Source organism: Falco naumanni, chromosome Z, assembly GCF_017639655.2.
Source record: "Falco naumanni isolate bFalNau1 chromosome Z, bFalNau1.pat, whole genome shotgun sequence".
Taxonomy (NCBI): Eukaryota; Metazoa; Chordata; class Aves; order Falconiformes; family Falconidae; genus Falco; species Falco naumanni.
The window spans coordinates 46785896-46809401 of record NC_054080.1 but is presented as its reverse complement, the minus strand read 5'-3'; the positions used below and the strand labels follow the sequence as shown (position 1 = coordinate 46809401).

At 43.1% G+C, this 23506-nt stretch overlaps 1 protein-coding gene across 4 annotated transcripts in view; it reads left to right on the top strand.

The window, feature by feature from the left end:
• Window positions 1–277: 277 nt before the first annotated feature.
• CEMIP2 (cell migration inducing hyaluronidase 2) overlaps window positions 278–23506 on the top strand; it is a 58433-nt gene continuing 35204 nt past the window's right edge. For 2 of the 4 annotated variants that reach the window (XM_040579401.1, XM_040579398.1), the window contains exons 1-2: window positions 278–391; window positions 20995–21331. In XM_040579401.1, the coding sequence (XP_040435335.1) occupies window positions 21007–21331 (325 nt within the window). In that variant the 5' untranslated portion in view covers window positions 278–391; window positions 20995–21006. Of the gene's footprint in view, window positions 392–5976; window positions 6136–6953; window positions 7080–20994; window positions 21332–23506 lie in introns of those variants that run through there. The other 2 variants (XM_040579400.1, XM_040579399.1) reach the window with 2 other exon arrangements.

Here is a 23506-nt window from a genome sequence, read left to right as displayed (position 1 = left end):
GATTATTGAATATCTCAACCTGAAATTCCAGTTGTTTAAGGTGATACATGCTCTGCAGCACTGCAAATGTACTCTGACAATCAAAGGATTCATTTCTGATAGGCAAACAAAGACTTCTTTTCACATTTGGCTGTCATTCATATGAGACACTTCAATTCCTGTTTTTTCTTTTTTGTGAAAAACGAAAGGTCAGGATGATATCCTATGCAGGGAACCCAACAGATAACTTTTCCTGTAACAGTGATTAGCCTTTGTATTTGTTCTTTCCCAAAAGGAAAAAGGTTCAGTCAGCCATTTGGTGACACACTGTGCTGACAGAAAACTGAAAATTTACTGGAAACAACCCCCTTCAGTTTAACATATACATATGACTGCTTTGGTACAAAAAAAGGTAAGCAAAATTACTACCTTATTCTACAATATTATTTAAAATTGTGTCAAATGTATTTTCACTGAATTTTAGAGAAGTTTTTATAAGAGTATAATTTTAGAGGCTTTGGTCTGACTGTATGTCAGAGTTGAGAGCCCAAAGCTTTATACAGAGATTTGCATTAGCAAATCATCTTGTGCAAGAAATGTGTGTTGCAGTGCTTGATGGAAAGTTCTTTTTCAAACTTGGATGTAATGCCACAGAAATGAACCTTACCTTAGAGTTCTAAGGTTGCAATTTATCTCTTACCTTTTCAAGGACACAAAATTTATTCCTACCTGCGTGTTTCTTCTCAGAGGTTAGTGAGTTACCAGCAAATACAGGCTTTCAGCATGTTCCCCATCTGCTTTTGGCAACAATTTAGAAGCATTATAGCTTTGTTCTTTTTCCAGATGTATTTATTGATGCTTTTTAATTATGTAATATTCCTGAGCATTTCTACTTGTGGAAATATTTATATTGTCTCTTTAATCATTATGTAATAAACAACCAAAAAAGAGCACTTTAAAATGCATTTCTCTACAGTGGAAGTAAGACTCTCTATCTTTCTGCAAGATTAAAATGACACAATTTTGTCATGTATCTGGTTTACTTGTATAGATCTTCTAATATGAATGCAGATCAGAAATCTGTGGGTTTATCTCTGCTTTTCTTGTACATTTCAGAGTCTTAACCAGAACCATTCTCTGTTAAGATAAAAGTAAAGAGCAAAAGCTTCAGGACATAAATTTATTGCATAGAAATATTATGTGCATAATTTAAAAGTGATTACACCAAGCACATGAGGTGAAGGACAAATGGTCATAGTATTCCAAATAGTCTCAACTAAAGACTGGCAAGCAATTTGTAGGAAATTATATATTTAACAATTTTCAGTCTGCTTTATGGATTGTGGAATGTCTCATATCTGTTGTATATCAAAAATTTCTCACAGATATGTAAAGTCTGTAGACTGTGGCTTTTAACTTATGAGTATATCGCTGCAAACCCAACTCTCATGGGACTGACTAGCCTAACAATTTATATGGTTAGGTATTGTTTATGTTTCTTGACTAAACAAGCAGGTAGAACCAATAGTCGTTATGGTTATATTTCTAGTAGCTCATTTAGCAATCAGTTTCCATCAATATTTCCCTTAAATGCAAGGCAAATTTACTATTACAGTTTGCTAGTAAAATTGTCATAAATGTAAACCCAATTCAAATTAAAATATATATAGAAGTGACTTGGAAGGTTGATACCTTTCAAAGGAAGGCTTTCCAAGGAAAAAGTGTTTAAATACAGAAGACAATCACAATCATGTTTTAAATAACATTGAACTAAAATATAAACAGAATGAGAAAATATTATTTGTGTTTCTTTATGTGAGTGGATGGATTTTTTTTGTAGGGAATTGTGACTTTTATTCAGATTATATTAAAAATTAATGCAGTATGAATTTGTTACATTTTGTCTTTCATCAAACTGCACTTTAGGAGAAGTATAAAAGGCAAAATAGAGCTTCCTTGTACCCATGTTTGCATTGCGGTTTGTTTTATTTTATTTTTTTCTTTTTATTTTTATGTGTTTTCTGCTCCCCTTCATGTTTCCCATCTATGTATATCCTGTTCCTCAGAGTTATCCCATGATACTTGCTCTTCATGTTTATTTTCAACTACCCTTTTAAAAACCCAGTTACAACCTTTAGTGCACTCTATACTCACTTCATTAAGAGGAATATTGAAATTATTTTGCTGATTCACTGTCAGTGTCTGATTACAAAGAAGAAAATCTAAAAGACACACACAAATAAATTTATTTCTGTTGTTGAGTTTCAACAGTATCTCATTTTTATATGACCCAGAATCTTGAAATTCTGACATGTTTCTCCACTGTAAAATTTTTGGTAACAAAGTGAAGGGTGAGAATAAATGTAGGACTTAGGCAGAACTCAGTAAGGGGTCATTAAGGGGAAGCTTGAGGGAAGTTGGTGAAATCCTTGAAGCAGTCAGAGCAGATACTGGAGTGTTGAGGCCACATGTCTCCTGTCAGCAATCACTGCTGTAGGGGACAGTCATTGTCACTAATTTAAAAGACTATTTGTATACAACAGGTAAGGACTGAACCCAGACTTCCGAACTCCTGTATCAATGTATTTCCCGCACAACATAGTTGTATTTTTTTTAAGATGAATTCTCTAATAATTTTCTTCACACTTTTTTATAGACCTGCAATAACAAAATCAAGTGTATATGGGTTTGTTTTGACACACATAAAGAAAAATGACATGATCCTTCAATGGGCAAGGGAAAGCAGTACACCGAAACTGTTCTCTGCTAAAACTTGCTTACAAATTATTTCTGCATTCCCTCAGGATGCATTTTAAACTCTAGCCTTCTCCTTTAAACTGTTGCTATATTTTGTTAACTGCTGTTAACTTTGGTTGAAGCACATTACGTGCTGTTACCAAAAGCAAACCTCCCCTCAGCCTAGGCAGCCTTTGTACTACTTCAGGAATTTAACTTTTTTTTGTTACTCAATGCATTAGACTCCCAGAAAGATAATTAAAAATCCATGTGTTTAGTATGATAATTTTAAACACAGCTACTATATGGAAAAGGTATTACCACCGAGTACCTGGGACATATGCCAGAACGGCTGAAATAAGGAAAGAAATATGTATGATTGCTCTCTTACCTCATTTGACCAACAGTAAGATTTTCTAAATCACAAGGATCTGGATGGAAATTCAGAGAATAGAACTTAATTTTAAGTAGTAACTGCATATACATGTCAATGTTGCTCACCCCCTCCATCTCCTAGTACCTCTTTTTGTTCAGGACAAAGTTGGCTTCCTTCTCGCTCACTTTGAAATCACCAGACCGTAATGACTGCATCAATGACCACTTTCAAGTCTATCTTTTGCTATTTTTAAGCTTTGGGTTATACACTTGGCCAAGGTTTTTTCTACCAAAACCCAAAGCATTGTGATAAAAGAAACCATACCAGATGGAAATGTAATTCTCTAGTGTGGCATTTGAACTTGATACAGACAATGCAAATACTCAGGTAATCTTGAAGTCCAATCTTGCACGTGGTTACAGGGTTTAGGGATTGCTTTATTCAAATTTATCCATCACACTACAAAATTATAGTTGTTGGGTGATAATTCCATTCTATAAGAGATTCAGTGTTTTTACAGCTCATAGGCATTTGTGATTTGCCTAAGACTAAAAAGTCTGTGTTGTGCACATTGTCTAAATGTCATGGTTTAACCCCAGCCAGCGGCTGAGCCCCACATAGCCACTCACACACACGCACACGCACACACACACATGCACACACACATGCACACACACACACAATGGCATGGAGGAGAGGACTGGAAGAGAAATGTGAGAAAACTCGTGGCTTGAGTTAAAGACAGTTTAATAGGGTAAGCAAAAGCCATGTACGCAAGCAAAGCAAAGCAAGGAATTCATTCACCACTTCCCACCAGCAGGCAGGTGTTCAGCCATCTCCAGGACAGCAGGCTCCATCACATGAAACATGCCTCCTTCTTCTTCCCCCAGCTTACACGTACTCAGCATGCTCTCCCGTGGTATGGAATATCTCTCTGGCCAGTTCGGGTCAGCTGTTCTGGCTGCGTTGCCCCCCAATTTCTTGTGCCACTCCAGCCCGCTCACTGGCAGGGCCCAAGAAACTGGGAAGTCCTTGACTCGGTAGAAACATCACCCAGCAACAACCAAAAACATCCCTGTGCCATCAACATGCTTCGCACATGAGATCCGAAACACAGCACAGCACCAACCACCAAGAAGAAAATTGAACTCTGTCCCAGCTGAAACCAGGACACTAAAATACACAGGTGCACACACATACACACATGCATACATATATAATACAATATATTTAGCTTCAAAATACTTGATGTAGAAGTGTTTCTACTTTATGCTCCCATATAGTAGTACTAGCAAACATCTACCCAGGTATCACTGAAATGTGCTCTTTGCAGGCTTATGACTGAGAATGTTGATCAGCAGTCTGTGTTTCTCAATTCTGCATACAAGTATATAAAAAGTAAATACTTTCTGCTCCTGGACTCTGTCTTTCCAGTGGATAAGCAGTACTTTGCATTACTGAAAAACAGAAGTATTTGAAGAGTAACATATTTGAAGAGTTTAGTTCTCCTATTTAATGAGATCAGAAAACATATCCATCTGGCAAAATCACCTTTACAGATATTTTTTGTGGAAGTACTGCATGAAGTGAAAATAATCTCTCAAAGGAGGGGAAAGGCTTGACCCCAAATAATTTATGGAATACAGGGATCTTCACAAATTAAATTACATGAACATTTTGTTACAATTAGCATTCCTGAGTAATAATTCAGCATTATTTTTTGTACAGGATTATACAATGAAGGATAATTGAGTGTTTGATATTAAAAAAACAACTTTTGGAAGTTCAGACATATTAAATACAGTGCATGCAGTAAAAACAGGACACCTACTACATATTTGCTAGATTTTCACTGTAGACTAACACAATTTACCTATCCAAATAGACAATGAATTAATAATTGGACATGTGCATTTCATGGACAAACATAATATTATGTGTGTAAAATGGATGTCCAGTGCCATGCTGGCTTTTTATTTGGTTTTGGGTTTGGGTTGTTTTTGAACCGGGCATTTTTTTTCTATGGAAGTGTTTGAACTTCACATTAAACAAAGGCAAGCTACTTTCAATTTCATTTTTGCCGAAGTCGTTGGCAAATGTTAAATATTCAGTTTGCATGTGCATATGTTGAAATGAGGCAGATTTACAATCACACGTGTTAGAAGGATTGCACTCCTGGGGATTAAAAAAAAATCAAGCTGAAGAAGAAGGCATAAAATCAGGGAGACATGATCAAAGTGAAGATCAAACTGCCTTATTCATACACCTAAGGGCTTCCTTCTCTGTGGTTTAGTGAGAAGGGCAAGTCAGAAACTGTCTTTTGGTGTTTATGCAGACAATTCTCTGTTTTGAGTAAAAGTATCACTCTAAATCTCAGTCCAGAAAGCCATGACCTGAAGCTCAAGCTGTGCCGTGGAGCTGCAGCCACTGTCACCGCTTGAACTAGTGCAGCTGCTCGTTCCATCACTGTCCCGGCACACAGCAAGTGCTGCTCAGCGGTGCAGCGGTTTGCAGCTGTACCGCCCTGAATGCTGCAATCCTCCTGAAACACGGCGAGCGAAGGATCCCAGCGCATGACCGCCAAGATTTCAGACCAATCGAAGTTGCTTTGCAGTTTATTACTTAGTCACTAGGTGTCTCCATACGCTGTAAGCAAACACAGACTATGCTGACTGGTAAACAAAGAAGAAATCGCTAGAACTAATACTAAAGTTCCGCGGGGCAATGCCTATAGGAATTTAAATGAGTTATCACTTCATTTCCAGTCTGGAATTTTCCCAAGGAAATAATAATGTTGGAAAACATTGGCTGTATTTCCCGAACCATGTCATTGAATGCTTCTCGAATCTGATCAGGGTGCTTTTTTTTAAAATTTATTTATTTTATTTATTTATTTAAAATTTGTAATTACTTTGGCCCAACCTCGACGCACTGGAAACGGTGGGAGGTCCCAAACTTAAAAGTAGCCCGATGTCAGATCTACATCAAAGCTGACAGACAGCCTGGGAGGCTGAGGTGCCCTGGAGCTCCGGGTCCCCAGCAAGGTAAGTCCTAGAGTTTCACAGTGCCTCTGAGTTTCTAAACCAGATTGATCTTTGCTGTGCAACAGCTGCCGGCAGTAGTTCCTTGAAATTCAGAACATTTTTTGGCTTAGTTTGATTTTACTCCAAATCAGACTTAAAAAAAAATAATTTCCAGAAAGCAGAATCTGATTTTCCAGCCAGCTCTTTTCCCAGGTCGGAGACGGCCCGGGCTACGGCTTTTGTCAGTGACTTTATCCCCTTTCAGCCCGGCAAGCCTGCACGTGACGGCAGCCGCAAGGTACCTTTCTGTCTTTCACTCGTGTCGCCTCTCACGCTCGCGCCGTGTCGCTCCCCGGCGGCAGCGCCCCGCGCCCCTGTCCCTGCTCCCCCACAGCGCGCCCCTTCTGCATTGGCAGCACCTGTGCGCTCGTATTGCGGCATTTTCTTCATTTTTTGTTTTGTTTTGTCGGACATGGGCATCGAACATTGCGCTCGGCACTTTAGCTGTAATTTAGTTATTTCCACGCCGCCCGCAGGACAGCCGTGGGCCAGGGCGGGCGCGCAACGCGACTCCGTGCCTCCTCCCGGTCCCCAGCCCCGGCTGCTACCGGTGTGAGGCCCGGGGCCGCCGCCGCCCCCCGGGCCGGAGCCGCCCCAGCACCCCCACGGCCGTGCCGTGCCGGGCTGCGCGGCGCCAGGCGGAGCGCGGAGCGGGGCGGCCTCGCTCCTCCCCCGGCGCGGGGGCGGGAGCGGCGGGAGGCGGGGCCGCGGCGCGGGGCGCAGGCGACTCCTTTCGGGGCCGGGGATCGTCGCCCCGGGGGGGTTGCGGCCGCTGCCAATTGCGTAAGGGCGGCAGCCGGGGCGGGGAGCGGCGGGAGGTGGCGAGCAGCCGGGCGGCCTCCCGCCGTGTCCGGGGCGGGGAGCGCCATGCCGCCGCCCTGAGCGCGCCGCCGCGCCGGGCCCAGGTGAGTGCGCGCCCGGCCGGGGCCGGCGTCGGGGCCGGGGAGCGGCGGGCGCCGCGGCGGGGCGGGAGCGGCTGCCAGTGTGGGCGAGCCGCCGGGGCGCGGGCCGGCCTGCTGCGGCTGCCCGGCCGGCCGCTGCGGTACCGGCCTCTTTTGTTCCCGGGGCCGACGGGAGGGGGAAGGTGGGGGGGGAGGGGAAGGGAGGAGAGGGGAGGGGAGGGGGAAGGGAGGGGAGGGGAAGGGAAGGGAGGGGAGGGGAAGGGAAGGGAGGGGAGGGAGCGGCGGTAGCCGGCAGCCCGTCGGGGAGGGCTGGCGACGGGCCCAGGCGCGGCTGCCCGGAGGAGCCGTCTGCCCCACCCGGGGCCGTGCGCCCCCGCCGTGCGCCCCCGCCGGCAGGTGCGGGCTCCGCGCCGCTCCGCGGGGCCTGGCGGCAGGTGCCGTGGGGCGCGTTGGCCGCGCTCCATCGCCTTTGTGAGCGCCCCGAAATGGCGCTGGGAAGCCGGGCTGTGCTCGGGCCATTTCCACGGCCGTACCTCCGCTGGGACCTGCCCTGACAAGCATCCCGGAGTGCCCGGGTTATTATGGTCTGCTTGTACTGTGCCTGCTTTACTTGCCCGAAGGCATGGAGGAAACAGGGTGGGAGCTGTGCGGCTCAGCCCTTCTCATAGACGAGGGTGTGCGGTGATGAATGGCCAACAGTTGTGCTACGTTACAGCTTAGGGAGGTGTGTGTGCTGAAGAAGATAGTACCCTTATTTATGTTTTAAACGTGAACTAGTGGCATGGGTTCCTTAAAAGGGAAGAGATTTTATATTCCTGAATAGTTATAAAAACAAGATAGTGCCTGGGGCTTGACAAAGGGAATGCACTAAGGAAGATAAAGCAGTACTTCAGATCTGTGGGTGGTGGCATCAGTCAAGTTCTGATGAATCACAGCAGAAGCTTTCCAACAGTTCATCGACATTACTGATGTGAAATGGCCCACGGGTAGCAGTGGGGAGGAGGGGAGGTTCATCTTTGTTCTTAGGAGTCTGGCTCTCGGATGTCTTTGTCTGCACGGGTCCTGCGTGCCGCCTGTGCGGGTGTGCAATCTGCCAGATCAAGTTTGTTGGGCCTTGCGCCCTCTCCCTGCTATTGAGCATCCAGCAGAGTGTGTGCTGGGGGCTGCCCCTGAGCAAAGTGTCCAGAAGAATTAACGGTTCTGTGTAAATCACAGGTAATGCCCCCAGCTACAAAGGAATTCAAGGGATTCGGGCAGAATTAAAAAGGGGGGATGAAGGCTGGAGACTGGTGCTGTGAGGTCCTTGCTAAAGTGAGATCAGAACTGTCTTCTGAAATTTAGCACCTGATCTGAACAGTATCTGTGGCATGCATCTGTTTTGAGACATGGATAGATGTTTCTTTCCGTGTTGGACCCTTGGTTTTTTAAATCATGAACGTTAACACTTTAGCCGCCACAGTATTTTCTGGGGAAAGTGGTGGTGAAGGTTGGGTGGAAGCTTTTAACCTGTTCATCAGATGTGTTGCTAACTGGTGGAGACACTAAGCAGTAGAGGATGGTGACCCCTGTGTGGAAAACCTGTTGTTTCCAGCAGGCCCTGTAAAATCCACTAAAGGTTTCCCAGCTGTAACTGGTCCCATGACTGGAAGAAGTTACCATTTGGTGGCACAGTTCACTTTTCTTCCAAGTTGACAAACCAGGGGATGGGCTAAGGGGATAAAAAGGTGGTGTTTCCTCTTACAGTGTGAATTTACAAATAGGTACAGCACAAGGAGATCTAGGAACTCTCGGAGTCTGAAGAACAAACTGGGACTTTATCACTTATTTTACAGCTTAATTTTTTTAAAAAATTATTTAAAACTCAGTTGATACATATCTAAATAGCTGGTATTTGAAAGGAGGTTAGGAGCTTTTGTTTCCTTGAGTAGTGAATGATAGGGTGCAGTGGGACACATGCTTTTCAGTCTGATTTAAATACGTCAAAACAACATTCTTATCGAAGATGGAAATAGATGCCTGTGTACCTTGCACATTCTGGATTAGAAACATTCTTTATTTACAGATAAGTTATCAATTTCCTTTCAATACCAAGTACAGTGATTAACTTCCTTTACCATGTGTCCACCACGTTGCAGAAAAATCTTGAAAAAACTGTTAGCGTACTATTTTTGTGCGGTTTGAAATCAGTCAGTTCAGCTTCTTAATGTAGAAGTTGTCTTCATAGAAAATGAGTGGTATTCTGCAGGACTTATTTTCTTCCACTTGAGGAAAGAAAGATGAATATTAGAAATATCAAGAACGTTATGCAGCGATTCAGTTGCGTATATCTTACCTGTTGAGTATGAAGTAGCCCTTTGCTTCTTTACCCTTGGGAAGGCACTGACCACCCTCTCTGCTGGGATCAGAGCTCCACCTCCTCTTTGTTCTGCCTTGAACTGGAGATGGGGGGGAGTGGGGGAGGAGGGGGAACCTGTTCCCCAGTGTTTGCTGGGAGCTGACGCTACAGTCTCCGCAGCTGTAGAGGTACGTACCCCTGCTACCGCTGCCCTGCAGCTAGAGGAGCTCCTTGGCTGATGGGCCACATTATGCGTCTCTGCAAGGAAGCTTGTCCCACAGTGCTTGCAGGGACTCTGCTCTTCACCTTCTGCATGCTTGCTTGCACCAATGATTTAAAAACTTCAGACACAAATTAGGGGGGAGATTATAATCTGGTAAATCTCACTTTCTGTATATTAAAATACATTGTACAATAGGAGCACAGTCCGAAGTGTATCTGTAACGTTCATTTTTTGCCTTAGCAAGGGAGTTCTGTAAAATCATCTGACATATACATGAAAATGTGGTTAAAATCTGTACTGTAAATTACAGTTCCTTGTTTGGAATCTAATCATGATTGTGCTTAGATCCCTTTTCAGTTTATTTTTACTAAAAAGGATTTCACTACTGATTTAATGGAGATGTTTTTGGCAGGACAAAGAGGAATGAATTGTTTGTAGATGTGGGTGTAAAAATCCGCAAAAATGTTTTCTTGGAATAGTAATACTGAGAAAGGAAATGGAGCGTGAGTAGAAAACTATATACCTTGAAGAAAGATGTGAGGGAGAAAAGTGCTGTATTTGCCAATATGGAAAGGAAATACTGAAGACATTAAAGAATGTATACTTTGGAACTTGTAGCTGATTCTGTTCCTTTGTTGTGAAGTAGGTTAAAAGGCAGCGTACAAAGGAATGTACTGGTAGCTCTTCTTCTTGGGACATGGGATTAAGAAGGGGAAAAAAAAAAAAGATAAAAAGTAGTGCAGTCATGCAAAATTACTGGCTATACCTGGCAGGATATAGCAGGGCTTGGCTGTTGGGTGCAAAGTTCTTGGGAGTTTCCTAGAAAGGAATTTACCACACTAATCCAAAAGTAAGAATGCAGCTACCAGCTCAGCAGAATGAATGCTTAATGGTGAATTAGAAGGCTTTGTTTTGCTTTTTGAAGACTTGCTTCTGTTACAAGATATCCAAAATATGCTGTTTGTGATTTATTTTTTTACAAAAGGGAAATAATGGAAAACGCTTTTTCTTTTCTAAAATTGTACAAGTATTTTATGTTGTGTAAGCTAAATCAGTGTATGTTATTCACCAGGCTCCTGGCATCTGTTGATATCTTAGAGCCACAGAGGATGTGGGCATTCAGACAGTTGAGTTATCCTGCATTAGGTTAGCTGTAGAGATCTGTTTCACAAGACTGTTACTTTTAAGGCTTTGTGCTTTCATGGGTTTAGCTAATATGTGCCCTGTCCTTTCCCTCCAGGCCACGATTCCTACAGCAAAATGAAAACTGTGTTTCAGCTACTGTGTGTCAGTCTGGCATGGTAATTTAAGCTGTCAGGTGAAGGTGTAATTTGTGCTGGTAATGTCAACAGATGATTGCAGTGGCTCTCCTGAGAAGGTACTTGGCCCTTACAGGCGGAGGCGATTTTCAAAAAGTGGAGGCAGAAGACAACAATTAAATGAGATCTTAAAGCATAGTGGAAGAATAGCCACATCGTATCAGTTAGAGTGTCCATCCAGACAATTAGCCAGTGTCTGACAGTGATGAGTAACAGATGTATGGTTGTGTAGTATCTTTACTGGACTACTGCTTCCAGCCTCCCAACAGTTCATGGTTCAAGGACTTCCAAAACTCAAGGCAGTACAATTTATGCAACAATTCTTAATGACATCTCTTCTGCAGCCTTGCTGCTCTTTGATCCTATGTAAATTCTTGAAGTCTGTAGCATCCAGTACTGAATCAGGTTCAGAAACCTCTTTTTCCCCCCCTCTTTTTCCCCCCCTCTTTTTCCCCCCCTCTTTTTCCCCCCCTCTTTTTCCCCCCCTCTTTTTCCCCCCCTCTTTTTTCCCCCCCTCTTTTTCCCCCCCTCTTTTTCCCCCCCTCTTTTTCCCCCCCTCTTTTTCCCCCCCTCTTTTTCCCCCCCTCTTTTTCCCCCCCTCTTTTTCCCCCCCTCTTTTTCCCCCCCTCTTTTTCCCCCCCTCTTTTTTCCCCCCCCTCTTTTTCCCCCCCTCTTTTTCCCCCCCTCTTTTCCCCCCCCTATTTTCCCCCCCCTATTTTCCCCCCACTTTTTTCCCCCCCTCTTTTTCCCCCCCTCTTTTTCCCCCCCTCTTTTTCCCCCCCTCTTTTTCCCCCCCTCTTTTTCCCCCCCTCTTTTTCCCCCCCTCTTTTTCCCCCCCTCTTTTTCCCCCCCCCTTTTTCCCCCCCTCTTTTTCCCCCCCTCTTTTTCCCCCCCTCTTTTTCCCCCCCTCTTTTTCCCCCCCTCTTTTTCCCCCCCTCTTTTTCCCCCCCTCTTTTTCCCCCCCTCTTTTTCCCCCCCTCTTTTTTCCCCCCCTCTTTTTCCCCCCTCTTTTTCCCCCCCTCTTTTTCCCCCCCCTCTTTTTCCCCCCCCTCTTTTTCCCCCCCTCTTTTTCCCCCCCTCTTTTTCCCCCCCTCTTTTTCCCCCCCTCTTTTTTCCCCCCCTCTTTTTCCCCCCCCTCTTTTTCCCCCCCTCTTTTTCCCCCCCTCTTTTTCCCCCCCTCTTTTTCCCCCCCTCTTTTTCCCCCCCTCTTTTTCCCCCCCTCTTTTTCCCCCCCTCTTTTTCCCCCCCTCTTTTTCCCCCCCTCTTTTTCCCCCCCTCTTTTCCCCCCCTCTTTTTCCCCCCCTCTTTTTCCCCCCCTCTTTTTCCCCCCCTCTTTTTCCCCCCCCTCTTTTTCCCCCCCCTCTTTTTCCCCCCCTCTTTTTCCCCCCCCTCTTTTTCCCCCCCTATTTTTCCCCCCCTCTTTTTCCCCCCCTCATTTTTCCCCCCCTCTTTTTCCCCCCCTCTTTTTCCCCCCCTCTTTTTCCCCCCCTCTTTTTCCCCCCCTCTTTTTCCCCCCCTCTTTTTCCCCCCCTCTTTTTCCCCCCCCTCTTTTTCCCCCCCTCTTTTTCCCCCCCTCTTTTTCCCCCCCTCTTTTTCCCCCCCTCTTTTTCCCCCCCTCTTTTTCCCCCCCTCTTTTTCCCCCCCTCTTTTTCCCCCCCTCTTTTTCCCCCCCTCTTTTTCCCCCCCTCTTTTTCCCCCCCTCTTTTTCCCCCCCTCTTTTTCCCCCCCCTCTTTTTCCCCCCCTCTTTTTCCCCCCCCTCTTTTTCCCCCCCCTCTTTTTCCCCCCCTCTTTTTCCCCCCCTCTTTTTCCCCCCCTCTTTTTGCCCCCCCTCTTTTTCCCCCCCTCTTTTCCCCCCCCCTTTTTTCCCCCCCCTCTTTTTCCCCCCCTCTTTTTCCCCCCCTCTTTTTCCCCCCCCCTTTTTCCCCCCCCCCCTCTTTTTCCCCCCCTCTTTTTCCCCCCCTCTTTTTCCCCCCCTCTTTTTCCCCCCCTCTTTTTCCCCCCCTCTTTTTCCCCCCCTCTTTTTCCCCCCCTCTTTTTCCCCCCCTCTTTTTCCCCCCCCTCTTTTTCCCCCCCTCTTTTGCCCCCCCCTCTTTTTCCCCCCCTCTTTTTCCCCCCCTCTTTTTCCCCCCCTCTTTTTCCCCCCCTCTTTTTCCCCCCCCTCTTTTTCCCCCCCCTCTTTTTCCCCCCCTCTTTTTCCCCCCCCTCTTTTTCCCCCCCCTCTTTTTCCCCCCCTCTTTTTCCCCCCCTCTTTTTCCCCCCCCTCTTTTTCCCCCCCTCTTTTTTCCCCCCCTCTTTTTCCCCCCCTCCTTTTTTTTTTTTTTTATTCTTTCTTGAAAGAGACATGAACAGTCATTTCAGTTCTCACTACAACTTCTGACTGTGCGGACCTGTGTCATGTATCGTCTGTCTTAGTCATCCTTTTCCAGAATGAAGAATCCTTTGGGAGTTCATACAGCTAAGAGGTGCTGATGTCACAGTTGTTGCTCAGTGGATGTAATTTGGAGGTCTTAGCTTATTTTTTTTTTTATGCTTTTAATGCAGACTCATTTAACTTGGCTCATATAAATGCAAGAAAAATCTAAAAGGATGCAGCTGTGCAGCTACAGCAATTCAGCTTCTCAAGGAGCATTGTTTTCTTTGTGGCTGATGCACAAGTGAAAACTACAGAGAGAATCCTTCAAGTAAGCAGAAGAAGGAGTGGCATATCATTTACTGAAATTTGAGTTGGACTGAAAAAAAGTTATATGACCTTCAGAGCTTTACCTGAAAAGAAAACCAGGATAAGTACAAAGGATCAGGATGAAGAAGAAATACATCTATATACTGTTATGGAAAAGAGCATGTTATGCTACTGATTCATGTTTTAGATATACTTTAAAGATGACACTGGTTATTAAGTGATTCTGTCAATACAGTCAGGAGTTTCTTGGTGGTTTTATGCTTATATGTGTTAACCAAAGCTAATTATGGGATCTGACTCTTTTCCCCCACTGCTTATTATATTCTGTATGGTCATATATGCTGATAATCTATTTATGAAAGCTTTTCTGATATCATAAGAAAACAGGGATCTAATCTCACCTTCTTCCTCTTGAATGGATTGCAGGCCAGGACTTGTTTCATCAGTGATTCAATGTAGTGGCAGAACTGGGCTTCACTTCTCTGGAGTGTGTTACCATTACATAGAAAATTTTTCTGCAGTGGAATCCTAAGCTGTAGCTGTTTTGGACGAGACTTTTGTTCTTCTGGGGACTGCAGTTATCTGTAAATACCACTACTTACTGTCAATATAAGAAGTAGTTAAAAAACTTGTATCTTCTTCTGTACCATCATCTTCAGATTATCTAAGATAAATGCTGCAATCTGTTACTTTCACACAGAACATGTTGACTTAAACTGACCTCTTTATTTGCTTGAAAGTAGACTTGTACTCAAATGCATCACTGAGCTGAGGGAGACCAAAGTGTTCTGTAAATTAACCCTCACAATGTCCCTGTGAGAGTAGTGACCACTTTATTTCTTATGTTACAGGCTTGGGGTCCAAATAAGCTGTGACTCAGGCAGCAAGCTAATGGCAGATGTGTGATTAAAATGCAAGTTTCCACTCTTGGTCTCTTATGCAAGTTATTAAATCTTTCTTTTCTGAAAATGAGAGAAACAGTAAAAATTATTCCATTCACGTTGCCTATTTCAGCACGCGTGCCATACGTCTGGTGTGCTGTCATGGATCCTCTGTGGTTAAGTCATTGGTTGATTCACTTCTATGCAAAGAAACAAGTGGTTTCTGAATAATTTCCTCAGGAAGAACATGCTATTGTTTTAATGATGAATGAAAAACAGAATAGAGTTCCCCAATGTGTAAGTGTTTTATAAAGAGTAACTGTGTCAAAAGAAACAAAGGGGGGGAAAAATGAAGTCAGTGAAAGTATCAGGCATCATTTTAGCTACACAGACTACAGTTCAATGCTGTGGCTTCTGGCTTATGTTTCTTTGTTTCGGTGATGTTACAAATGTACTAGAGCAGACTGAAAATAAGTGACTTGTGGTCAGTCACGAGCACTTGATGCTTGCAGGGTAATGTTTAGTGTCCAGGAATTGGAGAAGAACAACACATCCCTGCAGTTTCTGCAGTAAGATGCATCTCTGCAGAAAAACTGTGAAAATCCCAACATTTTGTACGTGAACTTTCTGAAAAGTTAGGTATTTCATCTGCTGCATCAGATGCTTTGCTGACAGTAAGTGAAACCAAGTGACTGCTGCAGAACTCGTTCATGCAAACCGTGGGTGAAGGATAAAAGCCCAGTTGTCACTGGAGAGGGAAACCATTTTAGTTGTACCAAAATCTGCTTTGTCTCTGATCTTTCATCCCCATCCTTAATGAGACCTACCGAATGCCTTGTTTCAGAAGAGGCTAGGAATTAAATTCATGCCTCCTGTATGCTGTAAGCCATGAACCGCAGAGTGGTTTTGATGATGTGCTGTGGCATCATACTTGTTATCACAGACAAACTCATATTCCACAGGCTACAAATACCTGTCTCCTTCCTTCAGGAAGCAATCTTCTCAAAATCCTCTCCCCTCCTCCCCCCACCCCCCCCACCCCAGCATCCTTCCTAATCCATAGATAATAACTAAATTGTTTTCCATATCGTCTAAGCATATATCATTAAACTTTTCCTACTCATGTATAGGTTTGAAATTTGCTTCTGACCCAGAGAGAGACTTGTGCACTCAAAAGATTCCATTAGACCAGCTGATGATTACTTGTATCTACAGACCTCATCTTATACTGTATACATTGTGCATGCTTGCACTTCTTTCTCTTGATCTGTGGTACTTTGCAAAGACTTGTTTTAGGAAATGTGGTCCTCAGCTCAAGTAGTTTCCAGTGGTTGTGTATCATGATCACGCAATTTTGTGTTTTCTGTGCCAAAAAATTCAGTAAAAATTAGTAGTTGCTACACAGGAAACTCAGAAAATCTGGTGCAATGTAACTTCTTTTGAACAAAGTGTTGTAATTCTTATCATGTTTTTATCTGTTTCTCGCTGACTCTTGCTGTTTGTTTTCTGACTTTCATCTGAAACTGCTGGACTAGGGAGACGACTCCGTGATGGCATGCAGCAAGACAGCATACGTGATGTTTTTAAGCTTTTTTAAGTCAGCTGTGATTTTTCAGGCTATTATAAACGTTGTTGTGATATTATAACATAACTGTGTTAATGTGTTTTACTGCACACACATTCTTTGCAGCTTTTGCACAAGTGGGTGGAAAAGTAGGTTCCTACAAACATGCTGCCTGTTATCATAGAGAAGAGGTGTAATTTCAAAACAAGGCAGTGGAAGAAAATGTGGAACCATATAAGAATGCGTGTGAGCACCCCATATGTCTACTGGGAACCATTAATTGTCTTAATGGTGAGGTTAAGATTTGTTGCACTGAGGACTTCTAAGGCATTTGAAAAGGTTGTCCTGAAATTAGTATCTCCATTGTAGTTGAACAGCTTGGAGGCTTGTAGAGGTGTGCATATTTTACTCAGGACTTTGCTTTACACCACTTTCTGTTCAGTAACTGTAGCTACTTACAAGCTTTTTAGTACTGACTTCTTGCCCCTTTCCCTTCTCTTGGGTTTCTCACTGCCCTTTGATCTCATTCCCAATAAATGTCTGTGCCAGGAAAGCAGCATTAACCATTGTGGCGCTGTATTGCATGGGGAAATACTTATTTATTGATTCTGATGTGTGTGGGTTTCCCTCTACCCTTCTTCAGTCTTTTTCTTAATGACAATTACATACTCTTGAGATTAAACAGTATGGTGTTAGGTTGGCACTGTAGCTGGTGGTGTTTGATAGCCCAGAGCAACAGAAGTAAGGTTTCTCCTAGTTTCTCTTTTGTTTTATTTTTAAGACCTGTGAACTATGTATTCTCAAAATATTTTTTAAGAGAAGCATTGATTTCTTTGCATTGTATGGAAGTGAGTGTACTTTGTTTCCAAAGTTTTGAGAAGATGCAAGAGTGCACAAGCTTTCTAGTGCATTTGACATGTTTTGTTCTGCTAGGTATTTGACAGCAGAAAAGTGTGAAATATCTGGGTGTATTTCTCATGTTTGAGTGGTGTCAGGTGGTGTTTTGAAATACCTTGTGAAAGAATCTCATTCCTTTCCAGTAATCCAGCCCCGAACTGAGTAACAGGTAAGTATGCTGCTTGCTTCTGAGTGCACACTCACATCTCGGGAGGTTCGGATGTTGTCCCTTGGTTGTACAGTGCTTATGTTTCTAGTTTCTGCCAGTGTGGAACCATGTGGGCTTGTATGAATGTGTGCTAGTCCCACAAGTTAAAAACAGTGAAGGAATACGTGAGGAGACTGGAGATGTTGCAGTTTGTTCAGTGGCTCATTGCTGTCTGCCTGCTGTGGTTTGCTTTCCACACAGCTCAGATGCGATGGTGGCAGAGCCAGACTTGCAGGTGATCATTGTTCTTACTTAGGTGCAGTGCAAAATAAACTCCTATTTTATTTTATTTCTTTTAAGATGGCTTAAGCTGAGTTGGCTGATGTGATCCGCATGAGAAGTACTTCCTTGCTTAATGTTGTGGGAAGTGGTACATAAACAGGTTGTGTGGAGTAGCATCACTCTTGTGAAAGTGACATGCAAACAGTGTATCCTTCCAGCAGATGGGTGATAACGTAGTACGTAGTGGGCTGAAGCATCTCAGTTGCTCTAGCAGAATCTGTGTGTTGGAAGCTTCCCTGGTGCTGGTGAGCTGGAAGCACATACTTATGTGTGGCCCTGACTAAGAGCTGTTGTGAATCATGGATTTGAAAATACTGCATGAAGGCTGAAGGGTGAGAAGGCTGGGAGTACTGAGGTAGCAGCCTGCCTGAATGGCATGGCAAATAAAAGATTTGTGCAGACTGAGTTCTGTATAACTCTTAGATAAGGTAATTGGATGTATGTTGTGGAAGAGCTTGACGTTTACCAAAATCACTCTGAAGCAAGCTGCAAAGCAAGCAGAATACTGCGTCTCTCTGCATACGACAGTACAATTGTAAAAGTGATAGTGTGCTTCTCTAGGACTGTACCATCAGGAGGAAATGCCCAGATCATGAGGTCCTTTAGGAGACCTCTTGCTTCTGTGGGTGTAGGAGATTCTGGTGACAGGACCCAGTCCTCTCTGGGTTTTTTGGTTGCACATGATCTTCTGGGGCCTTTAATCTCAACACTTGCTTTTTTTTAAACGAACACAGCATAGGCACAGGTCAAAGGGAAATGGCAGGCCTTGGGTGCAGAAAGAAAGTGTTAAATAGGAAAATTCAGGTGTGTGGGAACTTGCAAGGAAATACGGTATTTAAATAGTTCAAACAGATACTTCCCCTGCCTCCCCGCCCTGCCCCCCCCCCCCCACATTTGACCCAATCTGTGTTTGTGCAACCAAATAACCATACTCTCTAGGGTATAACTGGCCATATAGCCAATTACTACACTTGCATTTGTGTGGTGCTATGTGAAGACTTCCACAGATTGGAAATAAACTGGTCAGTGACTGGAGTCAGATTTTTAACATCTCTTAGTTTTAAAGAAAAGCCAGTAGCTGCTTTACAGGATAGAAAAGGTCCTTCTTTCAGTAAGAGATTTTCAAATAACACAGGAAGAGGGAAGGAAGTGTTGAAATGGTTACTCCTGTTGTAATGGAAAACTTTATAGTAAATCTTTTCATTGTGTTAAGTATCTCCTTATGGCTTTGTTTCATTATTACTATTTTGTAGCGGTTAAGACAGTGATTTTGCAGTCTCTTTTCCACCCGTCCTGGAAAACTTTTACCATTTGCAAAATGAGGATTGCAAGCAAGGCAGAATGCTTTGTACAAAACAATGTGCTTGAAATATGACACAAGTGTGTTTGATGCCGGTTGTCATGAATGACACTTCTCTTTAAGGGCTAGCAGTACTTTAAAGAGGCCTTAGTAGGCAAAATTGTGGTAAAATTACTTTGTAAAAGTAAGTTATGTTTTACATAACTTTGTTAATTGCTCAGCTATATCAACTAACTTGTTAACTCTTTGTATCACGTTATAATGAACACACTCTGTACTAATTTTGTCGGTGTGATAGACAGATGCCATAACTGAAAACTTTTGAACTGAGTTCAAGATATTAGGGGCCCAAGCCATAAAAAACCTCAATGCTGGGTCAGATTTCTTTAAATTTTTAATCACAAAGATACTTCAGCATTTGTTTCAGCTAGACATAAATATTACCTTTGAATTAGTTGAAAAGCTTCTCTGCTCAGCTTTTTAACACCACTTCTAAAGAATAGAAATGATTGAGTTTTCACTGCTGAAAGATGACTAGTTGAATGTAAAAGCACATGTGAAAGTAAGCTGTTCCACAGTGCTCATAATGCATTGGGAAGCTGAGAGCAGGGGATTAGGTTTGAGAAATAGTTTCTCAAGGAGCAGAAAGGAAAACGGTGAAAATCAATTTGATACAACAAACAGGTGTGAGAAGCACTGCTGGAGGACTTGACAGAATTTTTGTGCTCTGGGATGTCTACTCCAGTTAATGTTTCAGTGCCTTTATTGTCATTGTGTGTACATCTGGAGATGCATTGTCTCTGATGAAAGGGTAATCCAGCCTCTTCAATAATAACAACTCTTTTGGCTTGAAACACTGAAGTATCAGATTTTGCAGCATGTGAGACAAAAGGCTCCTTTGCTGCTTCTCAGAATAAGATTGCAGTTGTCACTTTTCTCCTTCACCAGTGTGCCTGGCACTTCAGAGTGGAGCTCAGACTTCCTTTTGTTAATGAAAGAGAAAGAGGATCTTTATGCTCTTCTGTTATTGGTAATTTTTATTCCAGTAATTCGTTTTGATATTTAATACACATGACTGATGCCTAAATCCCCTTTAGGTTTTAGTTTGGAAAGTTAGGTTTCAGTTAACTGAAACTTGAGCTGCCTTCTTAAAAATCCCATCCTTAAGAAACGTTAATAAGAAAAAAAAAAATACCCAAAATCATGCTAGCTTTGTGAATACTCCATGCAATACAACACAGTTGACCGGAAAGCCTGAGAAAACGGTCAAATGCAGTTTTGCATCTCTTGAAGCGAATAGGAGAAGTGTGGTAGGTGAGAACTGTTGGCGAGGATGAGCCAGGCAGTGGTGTTTTTGGTAGGCTTTCCTCATTGGTTGCTTCAGAAGAGGATGGAAACAGTCCTGATGACTGAAATAAAAGTAGCACTCACTTCTGGGTGGTAGGTGCAGAGATCTGGGGCAGGCATGTTGCTATGAGGCTTTGTGTCCAAACCCAGGCATCTCAGCATTGAGAATAATCATGAGGTTTACAGCACAAGATACAGATGACTTGCTTACAGAACCATTCCTGATGCACCTTTACTAGCAGTTGAATCCCACTGTAAGTAAACTAAAGAGTTTGCAGACTCTATGTGCCTCAGCTAATTAAGTGTTGACTAAGTTGCATCATTGTGAATATAAATAAACGTGTGTTTGGTATTTTCTGTATTAAATTTTAATGCTTTTTACTCCTTTCAGTGTGGAAGAAAGGCTCGTGTCTTTCAGCTTCTTTTCCATAAAGGAAAAGAATGAGGAATTTGTTCAGCTTCTGTATGCAGGATAAATACGTTTAGGCATTCTTTGCATAACTGGGGGGGAAGAAGGGGTAGCTAACTTTCTCATTGTTCAGTTTATTTCGTAATCACATAATACAAGCTAACTGTGAAAACACTGTGAAAAACACCTAGTGGAACTACAAAGAAACAGTCTGTGCTGTACTGTTTTCCCATACCAGCCACTTTTGAGTTCAGTTTCGTTTAAGATCTAGACTATTGTTTCAAGCTGTTACACTATGGCAAATGATCAGTGGTAACCCAGTGATGGATACTTTGCAAATAGCCACAGTTGCAGTGGCTGTTCTTCTTATGAAGGCGTGTGGCTTAAAACTGCTTTATATTTGTTTATTTATGTATCATGCTCTGTATTCTGAAAGCCTGTCTCTTTTCCCCTCTGTGTGTGTGCATTCCAGTGACTTTATAACATGCAAGACACTGATGCCAGGGGGAGCTCCCCTGCTTTCCTCCAGCCTCAGAACGGGAGCAGTCACAGGTCTTCGGGGTACATCCCAGGGAGAATTGCCCCACTCCGTCCCCCACCACCTTCACAGAGCCATGCTGCAGCCGAATTTACCTCTGCAAGACAAGAAGCACGGACAAGACTCCCAGCCTTACCAGTGGATCGGCACCACCACCAGGCAGAAGCCAACAGGCATAAAAATACTCTAATTTGCTTTGCCATTTCTAGCCTTTCTCTTTTTGTTGCACTGGGGATTTTTTTGGGAATAGCTTCAAAATATGCTCCAGATGGTAAGTTCTTTTGCAAACAGAATGATCCTAGAAGTTACAGTTCCTCTGAACATAATTCAGTAATTCAGCATCAGGATTAGTGTTAAAATTAAGTGGAAAAATAGGATGCTTACTGCAATTTTAACATGGAATGAATCAATGTCAGGGGCTAAGAGCAGCTCCGTCTTCTGTGATCAGTGTCATTTTTTATATGTTTTTACTGTGAAGGATTTGATTTACTTACATGAAACAAAAAGGCGTAGCAGTAAATAAATACTGCTGGTGAGGGGGGAAGAAGCATGAATGTTGTCTTAAGATTATTTTTGTCTGCAGAAGCTGCCTTATACACTCATGGATTGTAGACAAAACGAAATCCTGTCTGTTTAAGCAGTAACTAAGGAAGGTAGTACAAGAGTGTTCAAGAAATAAAATATTTAAAAATCTGCAAGAATTAATACTAACAGTGTGTGGGGGTTTTATACACAAATTGGGCAGGGACCTTTTTGATCTATTAGCCCTGATTTTTTTCAGCTCATCTTAGAAAGCTAGGCAACTTTCATGGAATTTGGAAAACCTCCCAAATGTGTAAGTGGTTATAAAGTATGAACAGGTGATGTGATTAAGTACTGATCAATAACTATACAACCCTCTGGCCAAATACTGCAAGGAGTTGCTGTGAGGTGTGGTTGCTGGAAAGTTGGTAGCACAGTTTGGAGCATGAGTTATTTTGTTGGGGTTTGTTTGTTTGGTTTTTTTAAGGCAGAAGTCAAGTTTCTAAAAGCTAAACAGGGGTTTGAATTGAAACTGCTATTGTAACACAACAGACTTAGGCTCCTCAGTGGCTTTTGGCATAGTAACTCAAAAGATTCAGTTTCCAAAGTCAGTGCTACACAGGCTGAACAAGTTAGATAATCAATTGAGGATTTCAGGTAACAGTACAGAATGAATACATGCATCTAACTGGAGCACATTCGGTGTTGGCTTGCCGAGATCTCTTCTTGGTGAAGTTACTGAGTTCTCATAGTAATTATGGAGGAAAACAAAAAATCCTGAGGGAGTACTAAAGGCAAAGTTGCTGCTATGTTGTGATCCAGATCACGGGTAATAGAGCTGCCTGTCTGCAGTAAGTACTTCGGTTACAGCCAAGTTCAAGAGAAGGCTGAGGGGTGACTTAGCCACTGGACTCTGAGAAGTACTTTGAGGCAGGGGGGTTCAATCTTTCTGCTTTGATACCAAGACCGTAACTTCTAGCTAATTAAAAGTTGTAGGTTTTGGTGATGGTTTTAATAGAAGTGGGGTGTTGTGGAATACATAAAATACTAGTCCCTTTACGCTTTAAAAGCTGATAACATGAAGGAGACAGCATGCCTTTTTGAAAAATGTGGGTGGTTTTGGAATGGTTGTGCTTCATCTGCCGTAGCTCATTCCAGAGGCACTGAGTTATGTGTATTTTTTGCACTGAAGGCATGGTGAGCATGTGGTTGACTGATCACTGGCGATACTGAGGATGTTGCGGGAAGAGTTTAGTGGATGGGCTGTTTTTTTTGTTAGGCTAAGGAGTAACCTGAGGTTGTGACTGCTTTCCTTCAATGTCCCACTGCTTCTTGATGGAAGTCCTGGCCAGTTTTCAGCATTTGTTGTTGCATTGTGTCTTTCTGAATTTTCCCTGCATTATCTTTTTAAAAAACCCAACCAACATACACCCATAGAACCCTTTGGAAACCCTGACATAAGAGAAAATCCTACAGGCACCAAGGAGAGTCTGGTTGAAATTTTAATTTCGCAGTATTGTTGCTGCAGCAGTTGCCCAAAAGTTTCCCAACAGGTTGAAATGTTCATACGCTCAGCTCCAACATGGCATATGCAGTACTGCAGCCAATGACACCAGCTAGGTGTGTTCTTCTTAAAGGCTAATTGGAAATCCATATTTTCAGTACTGTTAATGGCTGTTCAAAAGGCAGCGGAGGGAATGTGAGACTTAGTAGTAATTGCGTGTAAATCCTAAACCTCCGGCATACTTTCCCCAAAGGGAAAATGATACTTGCCTGCATTTCTGTTCCTGCCTGTCAGCTGGTTTCTTTTTTCCTCCTTGCTTTTATCTTCCTGTCATCATCTTTTTTTTTTTCCAAGGAGTCCTGAACGCTGGAGATCAGGGAGAGCACTGGAAATGCAATTTCCTTCCCTGTTTCCAGGGGC